The following is a 24,791-nucleotide window of genomic DNA, read 5'->3' as shown; positions in this document are numbered from 1 at the left end:
GGAATCACTTGAACCTGGAGGGTGGAGGTTGCAGGAAGCCAAGATCACACCACTGCACTCCAGCCTGGGTGATGGAGTGAGACTCTGTATCAAAAATAGGTGGTGGTGGAGTGGGGAGATTTCTCCAAACAGCCAGATTTCCGGTGCCTCTGCAGACTCAGAAAACATGGCAGCTCAGGAACCCTGACGGCCGTTTCCTGGAGCTAAGAGTGTGTAGCCCCTGAAGCCCACCATTCCCCAGGGCTCCACGGTCCCCACCACTCCCTACTGCTTCACATCCACCTCGCTTCCCTCTTCTGCCTCTGCCTGGCCCCTGTAGGCATTGAGTCTGTGGTCCTTGTTTAGGGCAGCAGCAGCAAGTCCCATCTGCCAATAAGCAACCTCTGTGGGCCTGACACTGGCTGACTTGTCCCTTTTATCTCAAAGGGGCATCGCCCTGCATTTGAGAACATCTCGACAGACTCCCCGCCACCAGGAACGTGCCTGCTACTTGACAGAGCCAGGGAGGGAGGATTGGCTGATCTGGGGTTTTATCGGCCCCCAGGAGATGGGAGGCCCAGGCTCCAGCTGCGGTGGAGGACAAAGGGGGCTTGTTTCGGTGACAATGGTGCCTTTCAGGAGGGAGGAGGTGGCTTTTGTTAAGGGGGAACGATGAGTTCAAGGGGTTCTGACTTATTCTGGCAAGTTTCTCCAGCTCTACAAGAACTTCTAGTGCTCTGGGCAGCTGCAAGGGGTCAAGAAACCACATCCCCAAATCCAGCGGGTGAGTCTCATTCCTTTGCTGAGTGGGGGCCTAAAATGGGTCACTGTGGCTGCCTGACAAAGGAAGAGACTGATGGCTGACCCTTAGATGTGGGCTAGGGGACTGTAATTGATTTCCCTTCACATTTCTGTCAGCAGGAGGAATAACAGGAGGCCTAAGTGGGAATTGCGGTGTTCAAAGTCAAAGAACATTAACCTGAGGATAACTCTGGGCCTCATTAGCACCCCAGCCTTCTGATGTTTTCTCTCCACAGACAGGATCTCAGAGAGAAAGGCTGATGGGAAGCTGCCCAGGACTGACCTGGCACATGCTGGGAAAACCCCTTGGTGCCAGGGCAGGAGGCAGAGCATCTGCGGCTCCTCCCTCCCCATCACAGGGGGTAGGGAATACAGCGGAACGAGAATCGGGTGCCTTCATGCTGCTGTTACTGCCCTTGGTTCTGGCTTCTTTCCCTTGGAAACCCCAGGAGGTGGGCATTGCTGTAATGCAGGTGCTACTGACCAAAACAGGCCAAAGCTCAGCGAGGGGTGGGATCGCCTAAGGTTGCTCAGCGCCTACGTGGTGGACTGAGGATCCGAACCTCCATCTTTCATGCATTAATTCATTCTGTCTCTGGATTCCCCTGAGGCAGACCCTGAGGCAAGGATCCATGTGTAAGTAGCTTATTTAGACAGAGCAGAAAATATCAATGGAGAGTGAAGAAGTGAGACAAGGCAGGGAAGGTGGCTCATAAAGGGTATGTTATGAAGACAGCTGCTCCTGTGGGCAACTAGACCTTAATCCCCCCAGGGAATCTGGGAGCCAGGGTGGAACAGGCGCCAGAGTGACTGCACCAACGGGGCCAAGGAGCTGGGGTATTTATACCCCAACTTCCACCAATGTTGGTTGAGTGCTGCTCCTGGGGGTTCTCTATTTCTCTCTGTATGGGTGGTAAAGCGGGCCCTGGAGGCCAAAAAAAGAATCTTCCAGGAAAGAAATCTCAATGCTGCCATTCAGAAAAGCAGTCAGCATGCCCTGAAGTGCTAGGGCAAAAGGGTGGAAGCAGGCACAGACATATCTACTCCATAACTTGCCCAACAAACACTGTACAGGGTTCCTCCTGGGGGACCGATGCTGAGCCAGACACGGGGCATGTGCAAGGGAACCTAACCCACCAGGTCCTAGTAGCTCTGTGCTATGAGGGAAGGCAAACAGGTAATGTTTCCAAGAAAAAAAAAATCAAGGAGGGACACATTCTAGGAAAAAAATAAGAGAGAATTATTCATGGCCCATAGAACAGCTATTTTAGAAGGGATGGTTAGAGAAGGCTTCTCTGAGGAGGTAACTTTCTAACTCCTAAACCAAAGGTGCCTTTTTAACTCCAGCATTGACATAACACTGAATAGCAACCCGCAGGGAGATAGTGCGCTGCCCTCAGAAGTAGCTCCAATTTAATAAATTATTGCATTAAAAAGGAACAAACTATTGACACACACAACAATATGGAAGGATGTCAAGGGCATTACACTGAGTAAAAAAAGCGAGTCTCAGAAAGGTTACCAACTTTAGTAATGATATAAATGCTATATAAATGGTATGATTCCATTTACATAGCATTCTTGAAATGACAAAATGTATGTAGAGGAACAAATCAGTGGTTTCTATTGTCAGGACTGGGCTTGGGGAAGTATGGCTGTACAGGAGGAGCCCAAGGGAACTCCTTGGTGGTGATGGAACTGGTCTGTATCTCGATGTCTGTATCTTTAGAAAGAAATCTATATATGTGATAAAATTGCATAGAACCATATACATGTACACCCAAGTGAGTGTATGAAGGTCTGTATGTAATACCAATGTCAAGGTCCTGGTTTTGATTATGTACTACAGTTACATAGGATTTACCACTCGGGAAAACTGGGTAAAGGTGTATAAGATTTCTCTGTCCTTTTTTTTCAAAATTGAGATATAATTCACATAGCATAAAATTTGCCATTTTAAAGCGTTCAGTTCAGTGGTGTTCACAAAGTTCAGTACATTCACAAGGTTGTGCAACTATTACCATTATCTTCTTCCAGTACATTTTCACCACCCTCAAAAGATACCCATGTTCGGCCGGGTGCGGTGGCTCAAGCCTGTAATCCCAGCACTTTGGGAGGCCGAGACGGGCGGATCACGAGGTCAGGAGATCGAGACCATCCTGGCTAACACGGTGAAACCCCGTCTCTACTAAAAAATACACAAAAACTAGCCGGGCAAGGTGGCGGGCGCCCGTAGTCCCAGCTACTCGGGAGGCTGAGGCAGGAGAATGGCGTAAACTCGGGAGGCGGAGCTTGCAGTGAGCTGAGATCACACCACTGCACTCCAGCCTGGGCGACAGAGCGAGACTCCGTCTCAAAAAAAAAAAAAAAAAAAAATACCCATGTTCACTAGCAGTCTCTCCCCATTCCTGCCTCCTCCCAGCCCCTGGCAATGACTAATCTACTTTCTGTCTTCAGATTTGCCTATTCTGGACATTTCATATAAATGAAATCATACAACACATAGCCTTCTGTGTCTGGCTTCTTTCACTTGGCATAACGGTTTCAAGATTCATCCAGGTTGTAGCATGTAGCAATACTTCTTTCCTTTTTAGGGCTGAATAATATTACATTTTGTGGAAATACTACATTTTCTTTATTCATTCATTGATGGACATCTGGCTGTTTCTACTACTTTTTGGCTATTCTGAATAATGCTGCTATGAACATGCAGTACAAGTTTTTTGTTGTTTTTTTTTTAAATAAACGTATGTTTTTAGTTATCTTGGGTATATACCTGGGAATGGAATTTCTAGGTCATGGGTAACCCTACATTTACCTTTTCAAGAAACTGTTAAGTTGTTTTCCACAGGTGCTGAGCCATTTTACATTTCCACAAGCAAAGAATGAAGGTTCCAATTTCTCCACATGCTCATCGATACTTATTTTCTCTTTTTTTTTTAAAAAAATTACAGCTATCCTAGTGTGTGTGAAGTGATATCTCATTGTGGTTTTGATTTGCATTTCCCTAACAACTTGTGATGTTAAGTATCTTTAATGTGCTCACTAGCCATTTGTACATCTTTTTTGGAGAAATGTCTATTCAGAGTCATTTGGCCATATTTTAATTAGGTTGTTCATCTTTTTGTCATTATGATTTTTTTCTTTGTATATTCTGAATATTAGACCCTTATCAGATATACAATTTGCAGATATTTTCTCCTTTTTGTAGGCTGTATTTTTACTTTCTTGATAGTGTCATCTGAAGGAAAAATGTTTTTAATTTTGATGAAGTCTGATTTATCTGTTTTTTTCCTTTTTTTGATTGCTTGTGCTTTGGATGTCATAGCTAAGACTTCATTGACAAATTCAAGGCTATCAAGATTTACACCTTTGTCTTCTTCTAAGAGTTTCAAAGTTTTAGCTCTTACATTCAGGTCTTTGATCCATTGAGTTAGCTTTGCATAAGGCATATGGTGGAAATCTACCTTCATCTTTTTGCATGTGGAAACACATTTTTCCCAAGGCCATTTTTTGAATGACTATGCTTTTCCCATTGAATGGTCTTGGTATCCTTGTTGGAATCAACTGACTATAAATAAATCCATGGGTTTACTTCTGGATGCTCAATTCTATTTCATTGATCTGTATGTCTATCCTATGCCAGTACCATGCAGTCTTTATCACTGCAGAGTTGGTAGTATGTTTTGAAATTGAAGTGTGAGTTCTACTTTATTCTTTTTCAATAATATTTTAGCACTCTGAGTCCTTTGAAATTCCCTATAAATTGTAGAATCAACTTGTCAATTTGTACAAAGAAGTCAGCTGAGATTCTGATAGCGATTTTGCTGAATCTGTAGGTTAATTTGGGGAAGTATTACCATCTTGACAATGTTAAGTCTTCTGATCCATGAACATGGGATGCTTTTCCAGTTTCTTAGATCTTAGATTCCTTTCAACAATGTTTTGTAGTTTTCAGAGTATACATTTTGTACTTCTTTTGTTAAATGTATTCCTAAGTATTTTATTCTTTTGATGCTATTGTAAACATAATTGTTTCTTAATTTCATTTTCCCTTGTAATCCTTTTTACGTCTGTAAGGTCAATAGCAATGTTCTCTCTATCATTCTTGATTTTAGTAATTTTAATCTTCTCCCCCACCATTTTTTGGTTATTCTAGCTAAAGGTTTGCCAATTTGCTAATCCTCTCAAAGAACCAACTTCTGATTTCATTGACTTCTATTGTTCTTGTTTTCTGTACTATTTTACAACTTCCTGTGAGTCTAAAATTATCTCCAAATAAAAAGTTTAAAAATTGTAAGCTTAAATAACAACAACAACAAAAACCTGCAAGCTATGTTTCCGTTTAAAAAAACAAAAATAATACATATGGCACATTTTTATGTATTGGGGATATAGTGTAAACAGGACAGACAAGAATTTTCAGCTAAATTGGGGAGACATAATATACATGTAAACAAGATCATTTCTTACAGTGAGATGTGCTCTGAAGAAATGAAAAATGGTGATGTGATAGTGACCAGGGTGGGAGGGAACAGGACTCCTCCAGATTGTTGGGTGAGGGAAAGTCTTGCTGAGAACGTGATATTAGGGCTGAAATCTGAATGTGGAGAAGCAACGTGAAAAGCTGGAGGAAGAGGGTTTTGGAGAGGTAGGAATGAGGTTGGTGGGTTGGAAGAAGAGAGGGCAGGCCCAAGGCTGCTGGAGCCTGGGTGTGAAGCAGGCAGAGGGGGAGGTGGAGGCCTGTTCACAGAGAGTCTCCAGGCCATGGGAAAGCGCTTGAGCTTTATTTCCAAGGGTAACCAGAAGTCACAGTGGACATGTTTTAAGTAGGAGAAGGGCACAATCATATATATATATACACACACACACACACACTCTCACATATATATATATATACACACACACACATAAATATACACATACATACATGTTAATTTTTTTAATTAATTTTTTTTTATAGAGATAGGGTCTCACTATGTTGCCCAGGCTGGTGTCAAACTCCTGGCCTCAAGTGATCTTCCTGCTTCGACTTCCCAAAGTGCTGGGATTATAGGTGTGAGCCACTGTGCCCAAATGTACCATCCCCATGATTCAATTATCTCCACCTGGCCCTGCCTTTGACAAGTGGGTATTTTTACAATTCAAGATGAGATTTGGGTGGGGACACAGTCAAACCACATCAATCCCCAATACATGAAAGTGTAATATATATATATACACACACACACACACATATTATTATTATTATTATTATTACTTTTTATTTGGAAATAATTCTAGACTCATAGGAAATCCATAATTTCCTAGGGCAATCAAGGAAGACTTTAGGTGGTGCATCTAAGCCAACAGCAATGCTGGTTACTGAACAAGAAATACTGGAGGAAGAAGTGATGTGGGGAAGAGGGCAGGGGAATCAAAACTTAAGCTTTAAATCTCTAAGGTCTGAAATGGGCTGGGTATGGTGGCTGATGCCTGTAATCCCAGTGCTTTGGAAGGCCAAGGCAGGAGGTTGCTTGAGGTCAGGAGATCCAGATTAGCCTGGGCCACATAGTGAGACTCTATCTCTACAAAAAATATAAAAAATTAACCAAGTGTGGTAGTGTGTGCCTGTAGTTCCAGCTTCTTGAGAGGTTGAAGTGGGAGGGTGGCTGAGCCCAGGAGGTCGAGGCTGCAGTGAGCAATGACTGCACCACTGCTCTCCAGCCTGCGCAACAGAGCAAGACCCTGTCTCTAAAAATAAGAATAGTAATAACGAAGTCTGAGATGGCCAGGAGAGATCCAAGAGATGTCAAGCAGGAAGTTGACATTCACGTCAGAAACTCAGAGGGGCAGGCGGGGCTAGGTGTACAAATCTGGAGTCATCTCGAGGCCTTGGTCTGGGATGCAGCCAGTAAGAGACGTGGTGCAGGCACAGACGGGAGGAGTTTCCATAGAGGCTGGGGCACTCCCACATCTTTTGAATGCCCCAATTCACCTCCACTGAAGCATTTTCTCTTTCAAACCCAGCGTCTACTTCTAGGTACCTCGGCTGTTGGGTGGGCTCCCTTAGCCATGCTCTATGGCCTGAGGCAAGTGCCTCTTCCTCACTGCATCTTGTTTTTTCTCATTGATAAAATGGGGAGAGTCATCCCAAGGTTCATGTGAGGGTTAAACGAGGCGATGCACCAGGCTATGGCTGCCACATGCTGCTGCAATTAGATGGTTCTGAGAGGCAGTGTGTTCCAGTAGCGCTGGGCCTGGGACCCAGGATGCAGGGAAGCCCTGCATCAGGGAAGAAGGGGGAATCCAGCCTTCCTGCAGATGAGCCCAGAGACCCGGCAGCCCAGGGTGACACAGCTGCCTCATGTCCCAATCGCAGGGCCAAAAAATAAAAACCTCAAATCCACCAAAACCATGGGTCATCACACAGCAAAGTGCCCCAGTCTCTGCTAAACAGAAAAAAGGGAGAGCAATCATCAGAATTGGTCCCCATCAAATCCAACGATGCTTTTTATTGTCCCTAGTGTGCTATGTTCTGGAGAGCAGGCTTCCAAAATGCCACTGCTTTCTGCAAGAGCGGGGTAGGGGAGGGGTGGCGAGGGCTGGCCCAAGTCCCAGCAGCAAGCATGGGAGCCTACAGACTTGAATCTGGAGGCAGAGCAGGGATAGGCCAGGCCACAGCACCCAGGTGGCCGTTATCCACAGCTCAGGGACTGCATCTTTTGAGGGCTAAGATCACAGAGCTGCTGATCTAGAAGGGGACTCAGACCCACCCAGTCCAACCCTGGGGACAGCTGTTGCTTCTTAGCTATGCAGCATCCAGTCTGCCTTTCTTTTAGTGGTGATCTTGAATTTCTTAATTTTTATTTTTATTTGTGACATACATTACACATTTTCTAAGCAATCTTGAACTCCTTCAGGGAGAATCCCTTCCTGCCCCATTGGGGCATCTTGGTGGAACTGGCATCAAGACGTCCTGCCCTAGTCAGGCTTGTCCATCAGCCTTCCTTTCCTGAGACTATTTTTGTGAGGACAAACCAACCAGCCAACCGACACTGCCGAGGCATCTCAATAATGGTTGTTGTATGAACTAAGGGAATGAAGCCTTATCCTTTTCTCCATCTCCCCTTCTCATTTTGTTCCCTTCTCTGAAAGCAGCCCCCAACCTTGAGTTATGACCCAGTTTAGGACGTAAGTTAGTCATGGTTTCGGATGCCATGGAAGTGACCACTCACACAAAGGCCAAAACAGTCAACTCTCTAAGTAGGACAGCACAATCTCCCCCAGAACCTCAAGTCCAAAGAGAAGAATCTTTCCAGAAGAATCTCACATCCTCCTGTTTATCTCCCACCCCCAAAAGAAGACCACACCCGTGGTGGCCAGCATTCCAGGATGCTCCCTAAAACCCCAACTTTCCCACAAAGCCCGTCTTCTCCCGGCCTGCATGGCAGTGAGTACGCTAGCTACTCAAAAGACTTGAAACACACTTACTTTTTAAACATGTGCTAACTGAGCTGGACTCGGTTTCTGCTGCTGGAAATCTAAGAATCCTAAAAGATGATTGACCCAATCTCCCATTTTTCAGCAGGCAGAAAAATCCACTCTCAGAGAAGGCAGTTAAGTTGCCGAGGCCAGAGTCAAGACCAGAATCTGGGTCTCTAGAATCAGACATTTCAAACACCCCTTTTCTTGTTTCCTCTTCTTTAAAATGGGAATAACACTAACTACTTTTCCCAGTGGTATTAATACTATTAATAATAATAACAATAACAGCAAAGGCAGGGCATGCTGGCTCATGCCCGTAATCCCAGCACTTTGGGAGGCTGAGGCAGGAGGATCACTGGAGGCCAGGGAAACCAGCCCAGGCAACATAGTGAGACCCCGTCTCTATAAAAAATTTTACAAAATTAGCCAGATGTGGTGTTGTGTGCCTCTAGTCCCAGCTATTTAGGAGGTGAGGTAGGAGGACAGTTTGACCCCAGGAGTTTGAGGCTGCAGTGAGCTATGATCACACAATAACAACATCTTCCCAGGTCTCCTATGAGATAATTATGAACGAAGCTGAGGCCCAGCATAGCAAAGATGATGTGGCTGGCTACTCTGGCTCAGTTTAGCTCAAAATCTCTTGTGTCCAACTTGCAAGTTGCAGGAAGAAAAAAATGCCAGTACCCTCCCCCATCATTTTTTTGGTAAATTCTGTTGTTTGTTTGTTTGTTTGTTTGTTTGTTTGTTGAGACAGAGTCCTGCTCTGTCGCTCAGGCTGGAGTGTAATGGCACGATCTTGGCTCACTGCAACCTCCCCTCCCAGGTTCAAGCGACTCTCTTGCCTCAGCTCAAGTAGCTGGGACTACAGGTGTGTGTCCCAACGCCTGGCTAATTTTTATATTTTTGGTAGAGACAGGATTTCACCATATTGGCCAGGCTGGTCTTGAACTCCAGGCCTCAGGTGATCCGCCCACCTCAGCCTCCAAAAGTGCTGGGATTACAGGTGTCGGCCACTGTACCTGGCTCTGTTGGATATTTAAAGGAAAGAAACATTCAACGTTTGTGAAGTGTGCACCTCACGAGCTAGGGCAGCAGGGTCCTGAGGGAGTGTGGGCAAGGGTACTGGCCCAGGCTGCCCGATATGAACTTGGCTCCACTACCTTCCAGCTGCATGACCTTGGCCAAGTCAATGCCCTTCTCCAAGCTGTAGTTTCTTCAACTACAAAGAACAACCATTAACCTTAATGACTCCTGAGGTCCAGTGTTTGATGGTGACTGGAAAACTGCAAGGTGGATAAAAGAAGGTGAATTGGCTCCCCCAAGAAATACCCACAGAGCAGGGGCTGGGAAACAGCTTAGGGACAGAGTGTCTGGGGCCTCTGCCAGCACCACTCCCTCAGGCTCCTCCCCAACTTTGCCCAAATGAATAACTCTGGTAGATTTTATTTAATTTTTTTTTTTTTTTTTTTTTTTGAGACAGTCTCATTCTGTCACCCAGAGTGCAATGGTGCAATCTTGGCTTACTGCAATCTCGGCTTACTGCAACCTCTGCCTCCTGGGTTTAAGTGATTCCCCTGCCTCAGCCTCCAGAAGTAGCTGGGATTACAGGCACGTGCCACCACACCTGGCTAATTTTTGTATTATTAGTAGAGACAGAGTTTCACCATGTTGGTCAGGCTGGTCTCGAAACTCCTGACTTCAAGTGATCCACCCGCCTCGGCCTCCCAAAGTGCTGGGATTACGGGTGTGAGCCACCATACTCGGCCTATTTTTGTTTTTTTTAGAGACAGGGTCTCACTCTGTTGCTCAGGTTGGAGTGCAGTGGTACAATCACAGCTCACTGCAGCCTCAATCTCCTCCCACCTCAGCCTTCCAAGTAGCTGGAACTACAGGCACGAGCTATGATGCCTGGCTAATGTTTTGTGTTTTTTGTAGAGACAGGATTTTGCCTTGTTGCCCAGGCTTGTTGTTGTCTTGAACTCCTGACCTCAAATGATCCGCCTGCCTCAGCCTCCCAAAGTGCTGGGATTATAGGTGTGAGCCTCCGTACCTGGCCAGATTTTGTTGTTCTTCTCCTCCCTCCACTCATACCCTTAACACAGATTTATCAAGGGCAGAGAAAATGCATGGGAATACACAGCCAAGAAGCAATCCAGTGTCCCCTCTACTCACAGCTAAGTTCCTGTTGACGAGGCGGCCCAGCTCCCCAGGTGTGGCTGTGTTCCGGATATCCACGTCGTGGGGGGATACATAAAGCTTTGTGTCATTCAGGTCAAAGAACTCGACTTCTGTGAGACCCACCCACCACGAGTTGCCCCAGTTGGACAGGATCTCCATGGTCACGTAGATGGCATCTTTGATCTCGTCTGCCCTTGTTCTCTGTTTGTCCTTAAAGAAGAGAAAAATAACACCAAAGGATTAAGTCATGACAGGCTTGAATTCGGCTCTACCTCTGCTACCACTGCCTTCAAAAAGTTAGTTAACCTTCAATGTCTCAGTCTCTCCATCTGTACAATGAGGATAAGAATAGCACCCACTACCTATGGTTATTCTTATGATCAAATGAATTCATACTGTAAAGCATTCAAAATAGAGTCCCTGTGTAACTGGCACTCTGTGAGCATTCTGTTTGAGAGTTTAGAAATAAATAAAAATGTCTAAAAAGCATTGAATTCTGCCTAAGCACGCACATTTCTCTCCCACTACTCAGTGTTCGGTACCCAGAAGCTTGTCACGACCTGCTGAACTGAGTAGGTGTTACGCGATGAGGCTAGGCATGGTGGCTCATGCCTGTAATCCCAGCACTTTGAGAGGCCAAAGTGGAAGAATTCCTTGAGGCCAGGAGGGTCAAGATCAGCCTCAACAAAGTGAGATCCTGTCTTTACAAAATTTTTTTTTTAAAAAAATGAGCTGGGCACAGCGGCACATGCCTGTAGTCCCAGCTACACAGGAGGCTGAGGCAGGAGGATTGTTTGAGCCCAGGTGGTTGAGGCTGCAGTGAGCTGTGTTCACACCACTTCACTCCTGGGTGAAAGACCTAGTCTCAAAAAAAAAAAAAAAAAGGTTACAGGCTGAATTTAGCCCTTTCAAATTCATCTGTTGAAACCCTAATCCCCAGTACCTCAGAATATGACTGTATTTGGAGATAAGGCCTTTAAATAGGTGATTAAATTGAAATGAGGCTAGGGGGAGGGTGGGGGGGCACTAATCCAATCCAGCTGGTGTCCTTGTAAGAGGAAAGTTGGACACACAGAGAGACACATCAAGGATGCACACACAGAAAAAGGCCATATGAGGGCAAAGCAGGAAGGCAGCTGTCTGCAAGCCAAAGAGAGAGGCCTCAGAACAAACCAAACCTGCCAACACCTTGATCTTGGACTTCCAGCCTCTGGAATTGTGAGAAAATAAATCTCTGTTGTTGAAGCCACCCCATGTATGGTATTTTGTTATGGTGGTCCTAGCGGACTGATATAGTAGGAAACATGGCCCCCTGGCCTTGGACAAGTCACTTGACATCCCTCGGCCTGGCTGGGGAAGATGACATGACACCATGTATGTGATAATCCTGTCACAGACGTTAAACAGGATATCAATACCTAAGAAGGCCCTATCACGAGCCCTGGCCCTGGGTGCGCTCTGTAAGTGTCTGTTTCTTTCTGTTTCTCTCCTTCATTGGTTTTAATGCCTGCATCCTTCCCGCGTCGGCTGTCTGCTCTGAGAGCCTGCGTGAATGCCATCAATAAACGGCCACCCTTCGGAATGGCTTCCTGAGGCCCTCCGGGGCTGACTGCAGCACTGGTCGCCACGGATCAGTCACTCACAAAATGGTGCATTCCCCGCATGCACATGCCCTCTGTTAATTAGCACGGGTAATCTGCAATGGTTCTGTGAGCAGGGAGCCGAGCAAATGAACAGCAACTGTTCCCCACTTATTTTTTTAATTAATAGCCAGTGAGACGTGCTATCGCTCTCAGTGTGTGTTTGGAGGGGCCTTGATTGCCACATGGTGGGAACGTGGATAGGGAGGAGGGAGAGGTCACCTCACAGCTCCCGGATGAAAGACAGGGCCTGTTTTGATCAGCCGGGTCCTCGGAACCCACAGCTTCCTCCTTCTGCTTCACAGCCATGTGGGGTCCTGGCCAAGCCCTCTGCTGCCCTGGGTCTGAGTCCCAGGCATGCAGGACACTGATAAAGCTAAACTGGCCTAGCTGACTCCAGGGGACTGGGAGGTTAATAAGCTTGTGCTTGCGTAGAGCGATCCAGGACCAGGTAAGCGGTCAGTCTGGGGGCTGCTGAAGAAGTAGCACTGTTCACCTTGCTTGCTGGTGGGAGGCAGGAGGGCCAGATGGGAGGAGGGCCAGATGGGAGGCAGGCTGCCTTTCAGAGGGGCTGCTAGAACTCCCACCCAGTGCAATCTGAAATGCGCAAATTCCTCAGCTGTGTTGGTAAATGAAAAAGCTGAAGAATCTATTAACTAAGCAAGTGTCACAACTTGTCTATTGCTACTCAGTGGCTCCTCCTGCTTCTGTACTGCCCAATCTGTACTGCCCAATTTGGGATCCTGCTTGGCGGTGGGAGGGGGACACTGGCTGGGCAGCTCCTGGCCCCTGTCATTCATTGTCCCTGCTCTTGCTGAGACCACTTGATTTTCCTTGGGGGGAAGCCACGACATCTCTTTTCTCAGCCATAAAGAATAGGGGGACTGACCCTTCCCCACTCCAGGGAGGGGCCCGACTGGTCCAAGGAAGCACAGGCAAGCACGCTGGCACAGGTCAGTGCAAGCACGCCAATCACAGATTTACATGGTGAGAAACGGGCTTCCCTCCTGACAGTGGAGTCTGATGATACGGGGTGCAAGGTAGAACCATTCTAGCTATTTGGGGACCAAGAGGAGGGAGCAGAGATGGGACTGAGCTGCAGGGGGTGGGACTGAGCTTTCCACTGTGCAGACAGAGGGGAAAGACACAGTGGGAGCTGCTGGATGAGGCCCCATCTGGCCGTCCCTGTGTCATTTTCAATGAGAAGAGTCTGTCATTTTTCTTCTCTTTGTTGTATAAGTCAGTTTGCCCTGGATTTTCTGTCTCCCGTAATATAAGGAGACTTGGCCGGGTATGGTGACTCACAGCTGCAATCCCAGCACTTTGGGATGCTGAGGCAGGAGGACTGCTTGAGCCCAGAAGTTCAAGACCAGCCTGGGCAACACAGCAGGGATTCATTTCTACAAAAAAATTTTTTAAAAGTAGCCAGGTGTGCTGGGGGGCCACTGTAGTCCCAGCTACTCAGGAGGCCAAGGCGGGAGGATCGATTGAGCAAGGAGTTCAAGGCTGCATTGAGCTGTGATCACACCCACTGCACTCCAGCCTGGGAGAAACAGCAAGGCCCTATCTCTAAAATTAATTAATTAATTAATTAAAATAATACAAATAAAGAAACTATTGCATGCAGTAGGGAGCCCAGCTTTGATTTTTCTCGGTGAACTCTCAGCAGATATTTGCTGGTCTCTCCCTGCCCTGAGCTGCATGCTCTCAGAGACCTTTCCTGTTTCATCCTCACAGTGGCCTGTGGGGCATGGATTATTGACCCTATTTGACAGCCAGGACCAGACAGCTTAAGAGGCTTGTCTAAGGTCACACAATCTCTCAATGGATGCCACAGATTCAAAGCTGGAACTCTAGTCCAGACCAGGCCAGCTCAGGGGCCTTTCTGCTGTCATAGGATTTTATATGTGGCTTTGGGAGGACTTCGCATTAAGTCCTCACTGGCCAGTAGTAACATTGGTGACCACCATACCAAATAATACTAAGAATGGCTTGGGTGAAGGTAGGGGCAGAAGGATGTGCTGGGACACACACCTTTCAGCACGAAAGAAAATGGAGGCCGGGTGTGGTGGCCTGTAATCCCAGGACTTTGGGAGGCCGAGGTGGGTGGATCACTTGAGGCCAGGAATTACAGACCAGCCTGGCCAACATGGCAAAAACCCATCTCTGCGAAAAATACAAAAATTAGCTGGGCATGGTGGCGCATGCCTATAATCCCAGCTCCTCAGGCGGCTGAGGCAGGAGAATAGCTTGAACCTGGGAGGCAAAAGTTGCCATGAGCCAAGATGGCGCCACTGCACTCCGGCCTGGGCGACAGGGCAAGGCTCTGTCTAAAAAAAAGAAAAGAAAAGAAAGAAAATTGAATCGCCGTTAACCCTACCACTCTGATGCCCCAGTTCCCTTTTGTGTGTTGTGTCCTAGCTCCATCAGCACACTTATATGGCCACATCTTTGTGTGGTTGTTGCAATCCTATTGGATTTGAAGATTAACATCACCTTTTACAGTGAGGCTGATATCGCCAACGTTTCTTGTCTGCATCGTCTCGTAATGATAGCTTCCATCCTTTTATACTACTGCATCGTGCTGATGTATCATACTTTTCCTGATTAACTCCACTGTTATAAGACATTTAGGTTTTTAAAAAATGTCTTCCCTACTTCCAGTAATTCTGTAACAGACATCTTTGTGCCTCTAGCTTCTTAGTTCTGTGGCGTGATTTCCTTAGATAAGGAAATGGGATTGTGGGGCTGAAACACTCTGAGAAGTGTTTCTCAGGCTTTTCCTAAGGTCAAGCATTCTGTTTTCCAAGAGGGTTTTACCTGTTTATACAGCTGCCTGCCAGGTATGTGTGGCTGTCACAGCTTTATTGTAACCTTGCTAGCACTAGAGGTTATCCTCAGAAATAATTTGTCAATTCAGAGAGCAAATGGGACATTTAGGTTGTTGTAATTTGCGTTTCTTGATTGCCAGCGATGTTGGACATTTTCCTATGGGCTTTCATGCTATTTATGTTTCCTCTTGTGCAGACAGGCTTCTCTCTGCTGAAACTTCTGGCCCACATCTTCCTTTCTCTGCTCCTGCTCTTCATCATATATATCTCTGTGTGCCGGGGATGTGGGGAGATGGAGACACAGGCAGAGAGACGCTCATTTAACTACTGTCAGAGCAATCCCCACCGATGCAAAATGACTGTTCTGAGGGAACCTTCCTGAATGTAGAACTGAAAATCAAGTCAAGGCTCTCACCTCTGCATCTGATACTTGCTCCTTGGTTGGTGAAACCACCCTGCTGAGATGGGCAGAGTCACTTTCGACGGCCTGGAGGACTTCCAGAAGCTTCTGCTGTTGTCTGAAATGGGATTTGGTTTTAGCAAACAGGTAGTACTAAATGATTTACAAAAGGGAACATTCCCATTAAAAGTGCCACATTGACATTTCCTTTTCGGGAACAGGCAATGAAGAGGAAGTATGCACTCTGTATCCAGTTCAAAGGCAAGGGCAGGCTTGCTGTTTTTCTCCCTTTATAAATGGCTATACAATTAGCGATGGAATCAGAGCCCAGCTGGGGAAACATTGCTTGGGGCAAGGCGGCCAGCTGACCTCCCTAAGCTTAGAACTTGAGAGTCAAGAGCAGTGGTCAGCCGAACTAAGGCCTACAGGTCAAATCCAGCCCGCAGCCTGTTTTTGTAGAGCCTGTGAGCTAAGAATGGTTCGTATTTTTAAAGGTTGTACGAAGAAACAACTATAACAACAACAAAACCAACTGCAAAGCATATTTACTATCTGGCCTTTTACAGCAACAATTTGCTGACTCCTGGGCTGGAGATCTGCTCTGCTCCTCTTGTTCCTGAGGACATGGCATTCTAAACCCAGCAGAGCATGCCTTCATCATTTGCAAACATGCCCACGTGTGCAGTTTAAGGCTGGGTACCCCCAAGACCCTGAAGCACAAAGGGTCTTGATGCCGAGGAAAGAAGCATTTGGCGGAGTGCATGCTGCTTGTAATAAAACTGCATCAGATGTAAAATATCCTCATGGCCCAGCCTTTTCTTTCTTTCTTTCTTTCTTTCTTTTTTTTTTTTTTTTTTTTTGAGACGGAGTTTCACTCTTGTTGCCCAGGCTGGAGTGCAAAGGCACAGTCTCGGCTCACTACAACCTCCCCCTCCGGGGTTCAAGCAATTCTCCTTCCTCAGTTTCCCGAGTAGCTGGGATTACAGGCGTGTGCCACCATGCCCAGCTAATTTTTGTATTTTTAGTAGAGACGGGTTTTTCGCCATGTTGGCCAGGCTGGTCTCGACCTCCTGACCTCAGGTGATTTGCCCTCCTCGGCCTCCCTAAGTGCTGGGATTACAGGTGTGAGCACCGCGCCCGGCTGCAGCCTTTTCACATGCAGGGGAAACTTCGAGTTCTTATTATGGCCATGATGGTACACAGCCCTGATTTCTATCTGGGGCCTGGAGAGTCTTAAAGGAATGGATGGCAGTGCCTTTAGCCTATTCAGTTTTCCTGTAAGTTATAACAAAGGGCTCCCTCTAGGTAGACACAGACCTGGAGGGCACACAGCTTGGCTAGTGAATTCCTTCTTCATGCAGAAAAGCCACCACCCCCTTTCTGGGCTGATGCAGCCCCAGGCCAGGCCCTCAGCTTAGTAACCAGCACACAGGCTGGGTTTCAGCCCCTTCTCGCCCCTCAGCCAGGCACTGTGCACAGTGCACAGCATGCACAGCTGCCTGTGCACAGCGGCCCTCGGAGTGTGCCTGTGTGCCATGGCATGCCAGAAACTACAGGCTCAGCCTGGCATATCTTTCTGAAGATCTATTTTGTCTGAAGACTAGAGGGAAGGCTTTATTTTGATAATAAAACCTGACAGTTCCAATAGCTGCTGCTACACATTAATGGAACAGAATGCTGAGTTTGGACAAACTTTTAATAGAGAAAAGGAGCTTCGAAGGACGCTGCTGTGGGCCAGCCTCGCCCCCTAGATCAGCAGGGGAACAAGTTTAACGCCCTGTGCTGCATGGGGTATTCTTCTGGAAACCCGGAGAAGGTTCAAGTTCTACACAGATTGGGGCCAAACTGACCAAGATAAGAGCTATATGCCCAAAAGAAATCAAGTCAATTTGAATGCTTTAGGGTTGGAGGGGGGGACAGAGTATAGTCTAAAGGAATCATTTAACAGTCTGGGGCCAGGCGTGGTGGCTCACGCCTGTTTGGGAGGCCGAGGTGGGTAGATTGCTTGAGCCCAGGAGTTGGAGACCAACCTGGGCAACATTGTGAGATCCTATCTCTACAAAAAAGTACACAAATTAGCTGGGTGCAGCAGCACATACCTGTGATCCCAGATACTCAGGAGGCTGAGGCTGGAGGATCATTTTAACCCAGGAGTTTGAGGCTGCAGTGAGCTGTTTGTGCCACTGCACTCCAGCCTGCGCAACAGAGTGAGACCCCATCTTAAAGAAAGAAATAGGGGGTTTGAAAAAACATAGGAAAAGCAAAGAACACTCATGAAGAAGATCCCCATGGCTGCACTCCTAAGGGGTTTTGGGTTTGGCTTCACCCTTGGTAGTACCTGCTTCCCAGAAGTCCAATTCTGTCCATGGCCTGGTTGATGGCTCTGGCTCCCCCTGCTGCCCCGGCCGGCTCCTGAGTGGTGGTCGCCGTGGTGATGGGAAGCAGCTGAGGATGGGAAAGGCTTATTAAACAGATGTCTCAGGCAACACTCCTGGCCTAAGACACAGCAAGGTCATGGTCAAGGGCAGACATGCTTAGGCTGACAGTCCCTTTGTATAAAACAGGAACAGGAATGTGAGGGTGACAGCAACTGCCCGAAGCTTCTATCTAGAACCCCTCACACCATCTCAGTTTCCGATGACCAGGGTGCTCCTAGGAAACAATCCACTTCGATGAGCTACTGGAAACCTTCTCTTATCAGAAAGCTTCACTGGCCGGATGCAATGGTGCATGCTTGCAACCGTAGCATTTTGGGAGGCTGCGGGAGGAGGATCACTTGAGCCCAGGAGTTTGAGGCTGCAGTAAGCTATGGTCGTGCCACTGCACTCCAGCCGGGGTGACAGAGTAAGACACTGTCTCAAAAAATAAAAAAAAAATCCTCTCGCCATCTCAACTGAGCCCCTGTTCTGCTTTGTACAAAGTAAGCAGGCCCCATGAAGAATTCCAGTAACAGCATTAGGCCCTTTCATTTTAATTCTCTGAGCCTTTTCCCCTTCTTTTTCATTTATCATTGACGCTAGAAATGTGCCCTGCTGTCTATCTGCAGAAGATTTTAGTCCCCGGAATCTCTGTGGGTCAGGAATTAGGTCATCCAGAAATTCCGGACCTGGGCAGTTACTGCAGGCCTGTCAGAAACACAGGCTAGCGGCAGACGAGGATGATGGGAACTGGCAGGACAAGTGGCAGCAATGCAAACGATAAACAACTCTGGTGCTCTGGGGTGCGACATGCACACCCTGTCCTACTTGGGCTCTGTCTCCCTCTGCTTCTCCCATCCCCTCTTCCCCGCCTCACAAAGGGCTTCTTCCTGCTCCGTGATCAGGCTGGGCTCATTCTCACCTCAAAGCTTTTCCCTTGTTCCTTCCACCTGGAATGCCATTCCCTGTTGTTGGTGCCTTCTGAACAGGCAGGGCTCAGCTCAGATGGGACATGCCTTCCCAGGGGCACCCAGGACCACCCTGTCAGAGGCAGCCACTGCCCCATACCCTGTCATTCTCTCACATATTAGCAGCTGTGATTGTCATCGCTCTCTGACGTCACCCTGTTTATGAATGGTTTTATTTGCTGCTGCCTGTAAGCTGCATGGGGCCAGGGCTCATCTGTCTCAGCTGCCTCTGTATTCTAAGCACATGACACAGACCTGTGTATGACCAAGCAAAGACAGTCCTGGGCATTTTATTAATTCACATCCTTATTTGTTGGGACCAAATTTGCTGAGATATACTTAACCGACCTAGATAGATACAGATAAAAAAATTTATTTATTCAAGGTACTAAGATCTGTTTTACATTGTCTTGTCAATAAACAGAAATATAGGCTGGGCGTGGTGGCTCACACCTGTAATCCTAGTAATTTGGGAGGCTGAAGTGGGTGGATCACTTGAGGTCAGGAGTTCGAGACCAGTCTGACCAACATGGTAAAACCCCGTCTCTAGTAAAAATACAAAAAATTAGCTGGGCATGGTGGTGGGTGCCTGTAATCCCAGCTACTTGGGAGGCTGAGGTGGGAGAATCACTTGAACTCAGGAGGCAGAGGTTGTAGTGAGCCGAGATTGCACCACTGCACTCTTGCCTGGGCAACAGAGTAAGACTCTGTCTCAAAAAATAATAATAATAACATAAATAAATAAATAGATAGATAACAACAGTTTGAGTCAGCAGGTCTGGGTGAGTTCTGGCTTCAACTCGTGACCTTGGGTAAGCCACGCCAGCCCTGGTCTCCGTATCTGTGAAATGGGCAGCATGACACCAGTGCTCAGGGCACACAGTGAGGACCTGGTGGGACAGCGTGAAGGAAAGTGCCCTGGAGGCCGTCAGGTGCTATGCACATGCCTGGGGCTTTGTCATTCGTCTCTGCCTGGCACTGACCTCAAGGGTCTCTTCCTTCTCCTCCAGTAGACTGGTCCATGGTTTTGCTGGTGGTCCCTCTGCATCCTGTAAGGATGTGATCACATGATGTGATGTTGGAACAAAGCCTTCACTCCATGCTGTTCACAGAAAGATGAGGGCACAGAAAAGGGCAGGGACCTTCTCAAGCTACCATAGACGTAAAGTTCAGGGGCAAGGTCAGAGGTCTGGGAACACACACAATAGGTGCTGCTCGATGGATGCCCCAAAGATCAGTCCCAAGATAGAGCCTGGGGAACAACCGATGCTGGTGACAGGGCCCTGGGCTTGCAGGCGGGCAGAGTTCGGCCACTTCCAAAGATGTGATCACCCTGTCCTTGAGAGAAGCAGGCCACCTTGCTTCTCTGTACCAGTGGCTACATCTGTGAAGTGAGGCAATGAAATCAGCCCTGCCTATTTCAGGGCTACAGAGAGCATCGAGGGGGACAAACTATGAAAAAGGGTTTCGACAGGCGAGTCACACACCAAGCTTCTGGGAAAGAATGTGCACACCAAGCTATACCCAATGCCTCCAGCTCCCCAAGGTCCCTGCTCTACCCACCATTTATCCTCCTATTGGCTGCTCAAAGCTGAAGGCAGCAGCTGGAAACTCAAACCCCTGTAGGCCCAGAGAGGCTTTGTGAACAAATGAAGTGGGCCAGGGGCAGGACAATAGGAAGCAGTGAAGACTATGGATACCTGAAGGGTCCATGCTTGGGAATGAGACCTTTCCTGGGAAGCCAGAGCTTGTCATTGACTCCATTCTTCACTGACCCACCCGTTTGCAACCCTGCTCTAAGGTATCCAGGGTTTGCAGGGAAATCAGTGAGGATTGGAGGCTGATTAGCACCCAGCTTAGGCTTTGTGAAATAGTCAAAAGAAGGCGGAAGTAATGCCATAGCAGGTCAGTGGGTGACTGTGAACACTGAAAACACGGATGAATCTGGGGTCAGTGATACCCACTACACCTCTCTCTTCTGCCCACCTGCTCTTCTTAACTGCAGCTCAGACACTGCCTAGTCCAGGGAGCATCCCCTGGTTCCTCGACCTGCCCGGAGCGCACCTGCAGTGGGCTGGCTGGCTGCTCGGCCTTTCTGCTGAGGGGCGCCCTCTGCAGGGCCGCGTTCTCCACCTGGATGGCTCGGAGCACAGCAGAGGCTTCTTCCTCTGGGTCCTCAGCCTCGCAAAGAGTTTTGCGGGTTGCAGACAGGGGTCTCTCTCGCCGGCTTCCAGGTCCTGAGGGCAGAAGATAGGGGGACGTTCCTTTAGATTATATTCTCGGAGTGCAGCTCAAAATCTATTAGACCCCAACTGAGGAACATTCTATAAAACAACTGGCCTGTAATCTCCAAAAATGTCAAGGTCATAAAAGACAAAGAAAATGGTTCCAGATTACAGGAGACTAGGCAGACATGGCTGAATGCAGTGGTGGCCCTGGGGGCACTTGGTCCTGGGGAGGGAGCAGTGCTGTAAAGAACACTATTGTGGCAACTGGGAAAATTCACATACAGTCTATGGCTTAGACAGTGGTATTCTATTAATACCAATATCCTGAATTTCATTAGTGTACTGTGCTTATGTAAAATGCCCTTATTTTTAGGAGATATATACCGCAGTGTTGAGGGGTAAAGGGGAATGATGTCTGCCACTTAATTCCAAATAGCTTACAAACACACACACACACACGCACGCACATACGCATGCATAGGAGTGAAGGGGAATGGTGTCTGTAACTTCATCTCAAATGGTTTACACACATACATGCACACACACACATGTGCATGCACACACACAGTTCAGGGGTAAAGGGGAATGATGTCTGCAACTTCATCTCAAATATTTACACACATACATGCCCTCTATCGATTGATCTAGCTATAGTTATGTAATTTAATTTACAGATCAATACATGGTAACGGGCATACACATAAGTGTGTGCATAATATTTTTGCATATATAAATATACAATTTTTGTATAATTATATATCTTTGTATAATTATATATAATTTTTATGTAATTATATATATATATAGAGAGAGAGAGAATATAAAGCAAAAGCAATTGGAGTAAAATGTTAACTGGTGAATCTGGGTGTGTGGGTGAAGGGTGGAAGTGTCAGTGTACTATCCTCACAATGTTTAAGTTTAAAATTGTATCAAGACATGCAGCCAAAAATCACATGAAAAAATACTTGACATCACTAATCATTAGAGAAAAGCAAATCAAAATCACAAGGAGATACCATCTCACACCAATCAGAATGGCTATTGAAAAGTAAAAAACTAACAGATGCTGGCGAGGTTGGCGATTAAAGGGAACGCTTACACACTGCCGGTGGGAGTATAAATTAGTTCGGCCATTGTGGAAAGCAGCATGGCGATTCCTCAAAGCACTAAAAACAGAATTACCATTTGACCCAGCAATCTCATTACTGGGTATATACCCAAAGGAATATAAATCATCCTACCATAAAGACACATGCACATGTATGTTCATCTAGCACTATTCACAACTGCAAAGACATGGAATCAACCTAAATGCCCATCAACAGTAAACTGGATAAAGAAAATGTGGAGGCCGGTGATGGTGGCTCATGCCTGTAATCTCAGCACTTTGGGAGGTCGAGGTGGGTGGATCACCTGAAGTCAGGAGTTCGAGACCAGCCTGGTCAACATGGTGAAACCCTGTCTCTAATAAAAATACAAAAATTAGCTGGGTGTAGTGGCAGGCACCTGTAATTAATCCCAGCTACTTGGGAGGCTGAGGCAGGAGAATTACTTGAACTCAGGAGGTAGAGGTTGTAGTGAGCCGAGATCACACCATTGCACTCCAGCCTGGGCAACAAGAGTGAAACTCTGTCTCAAAAAAAAAAAAAAAAGAGAGAGAGAGAAGAAGAAAATGTGGAATACTATGGAATACACCATGGAATACTATACAGCCATAAAAAAGAATGAGATCATGTCCTTTGCAGCAACATGGATGAAACTGGAGGCCATTATCCTGAACAAACTAACATGGGAACAGAAAACCAAATATCGTGTGTTCTCACTTACAAGCTAAACAACAAGAACATATGGATACTAGCAGGGGAACAACAGACACTGGGGTCTATTGAGGGTAGTGGGTGGGAGGAGGGAGAGGACCAGAAAAAATACCTATCAGGTACTATGCTTATTAGCTGGGTGATGAAATTATCTGTATGCCAAATCCCTGTGAAATGCAGTTGACCTATAGAACAAACTGCACACCTATTCCTGAAACTCAAAGTTAAAAAAATTGTATCAAAAGAAAAAGTTATTTAAAAAATTAACTTTCTTACAGAATACCTGTAAAGAATAACATATAATGTTAGGAAGAGGGATGGGTATTTTGCAATATTATTGCTCTTTTCTGTTTTGCTTTTGCGCGGGTAACAAGAATTACAAAGTAATAACACCCCAGTTTAAGAAAACAAGTATTGCAAAGTTGCAGTTGATTCTGGAAGTTCCCATGAATGGAAAATTGGTTTTATAAAATACACAGTGATATAAAAGAAGCACCTAATAAGACTAAGCATCTAATAAAATAAATTATGGTACACCCACCCAACAGAGTACAATGAAGCTCTGAAAAGAAAAGAATACTGGCCGGGTGCGGTGGCTCAAGCCTGTAATCCCAGCACTTTGGGAGGCTGAGATGGGCGGATCACAAGGTCAGGAGATCGAGACCATCCTGGCGAACACGGTGAAACCCCGTCTCTACTAAAAAATACAAAAAAAACTAGCTGGGAGAGTTGGCGGGGCACCTGTAGTCCCAGCTACTTGGGAGGCTGAGGCAGGAGAATGGCGTAAACCCGGGAGGCGGAGCTTGCAGTGAGCTGAGATCCAGTCACTGCACTCCAGCCTGGGCAACAGAGCGAGACTCCACCTCAAAAAAAAAAAAAAAAAAAGAATACTAAAATATCTGTAGATAAAATTATATGAAGGCTTTGATTTGCTTCCTAAAAATCTGGGGAATGGGTAGGGGTGATGATGAAATGAACTTGGCTGCAAATTGATTATTGCCAAGGGTGGGTAATGGATGGATACATTGGGGCAGGGAGGGGAGGTCACTGTAACATCCTCTCAATTTTTTATGTTTGGATTTTTTTTTCATACTAAAACATACTCCATTAAAATATAGAACTGCTCCAAATATTTCTTTGGGGTGCTTAAAGAGAGTTTACCTACTGAATCTCAACCCTTGGGGAAATATTTATCTGTGCCAGGCTCTGTTCTTGGCACTGGCGACACAGTAGTGACCAGAGAAACCAAGTCCCTCACTCACACAGTGAGAGACCATAAGCTGGAGAAATAATAAATTTAAAACACAGTGTTTGACGTGGAAACTGACATTTAAAACCACGCAAAGGAGATCGGGGTAAGGGAGATCTGGAGTGCGGGTATCAGGGGCAGAGAGAGCCTCACAGAGGACCAGGGAAGTGTGCTCCAGGCACCAGCGCAAAGATGGGAGGAGTGTGATGTGTTCTCGGAGCAGCCAGGTACCCACGGGGCTGGAGCGGAGCCGGCAGGGGTATAGGCTGACAGAAGGACTGAGAGGGGTTGGGGGAGGGCAGGTCATGCAGGGCCTTGGAGGGCACTGGAAGGCCCATGCTCTGAGGGAAATGGGGAGCCACTGAGGAATTCAGAGCAGAGGAAGACCAGATCTGATGTAGGTACAGAGTGGAGAAAAGACTGAAAGGAGGTGGGGGCGAAAGCAGGGAGATGGTCAGGGCCTACTGCAGTTGTCCAGGCGACAGGAGGCAACAGTGGTGGAGGACAGGACACAGAATGTGGTCAGATTACGGGCATCTGCCAGAGACAGACCAACAGGACTTCCAGCTGTGGATGGGAGAGGAAGAGAGGAGTTACGGGTGACTCCATGGGTGATGGCTTGAAGTGGAAGATGTGACTGCTTTCTGCTGAGCTGTGGAAGGCTGTGGGTGGAGGAAGTCTGGGAGGAGCAGACGGCTCAGTTTGGGACAAACTGGGTTCAGGATGTGAGTGTGGCACCAGAACAGAGCTGTTGAATTGACCTGTGCACACAGGAATCCAGAGTTTGAGAGAGAGCCTAGGCTGGAGATGTAAATT

The 24,791-nt window shown here is 46.9% G+C and overlaps 1 protein-coding gene and 1 long non-coding RNA gene across 2 annotated transcripts in view; one reads left to right on the top strand and one right to left on the bottom strand.

Moving 5' to 3' along the window:
* Positions 1-24,791, bottom strand: part of KIAA0556 (KIAA0556 ortholog) — a 241,683-nt gene that overhangs the window by 61,537 nt on the left and 155,355 nt on the right. Inside the window, exons 9-13 of the mRNA XM_011933461.1 lie at positions 20,746-20,918; positions 19,665-19,730; positions 17,635-17,741; positions 15,312-15,414; positions 10,420-10,635 (exon numbers count right to left, since the gene is read on the bottom strand). Of these exons, the coding sequence (XP_011788851.1) occupies positions 10,420-10,635; positions 15,312-15,414; positions 17,635-17,741; positions 19,665-19,730; positions 20,746-20,918 (665 nt within the window). The remainder of the gene's footprint in view (positions 1-10,419; positions 10,636-15,311; positions 15,415-17,634; positions 17,742-19,664; positions 19,731-20,745; positions 20,919-24,791) is intronic.
* LOC105505607 lies at positions 672-10,919 on the top strand. The gene is made up of 3 exons (XR_001000781.1): positions 672-763; positions 1,021-1,142; positions 10,183-10,919. It is a non-coding gene; the product is annotated as an uncharacterized LOC105505607 (long non-coding RNA).

The sequence above is a fragment of the Colobus angolensis genome, unplaced genomic scaffold (genome assembly GCF_000951035.1).
Source record: "Colobus angolensis palliatus isolate OR3802 unplaced genomic scaffold, Cang.pa_1.0 Scaffold128, whole genome shotgun sequence".
NCBI classification, from domain to species: Eukaryota; Metazoa; Chordata; class Mammalia; order Primates; family Cercopithecidae; genus Colobus; species Colobus angolensis.
Note: the sequence above shows the minus strand (reverse complement) of the source record. Positions and strands in the feature narration are given on the sequence as shown.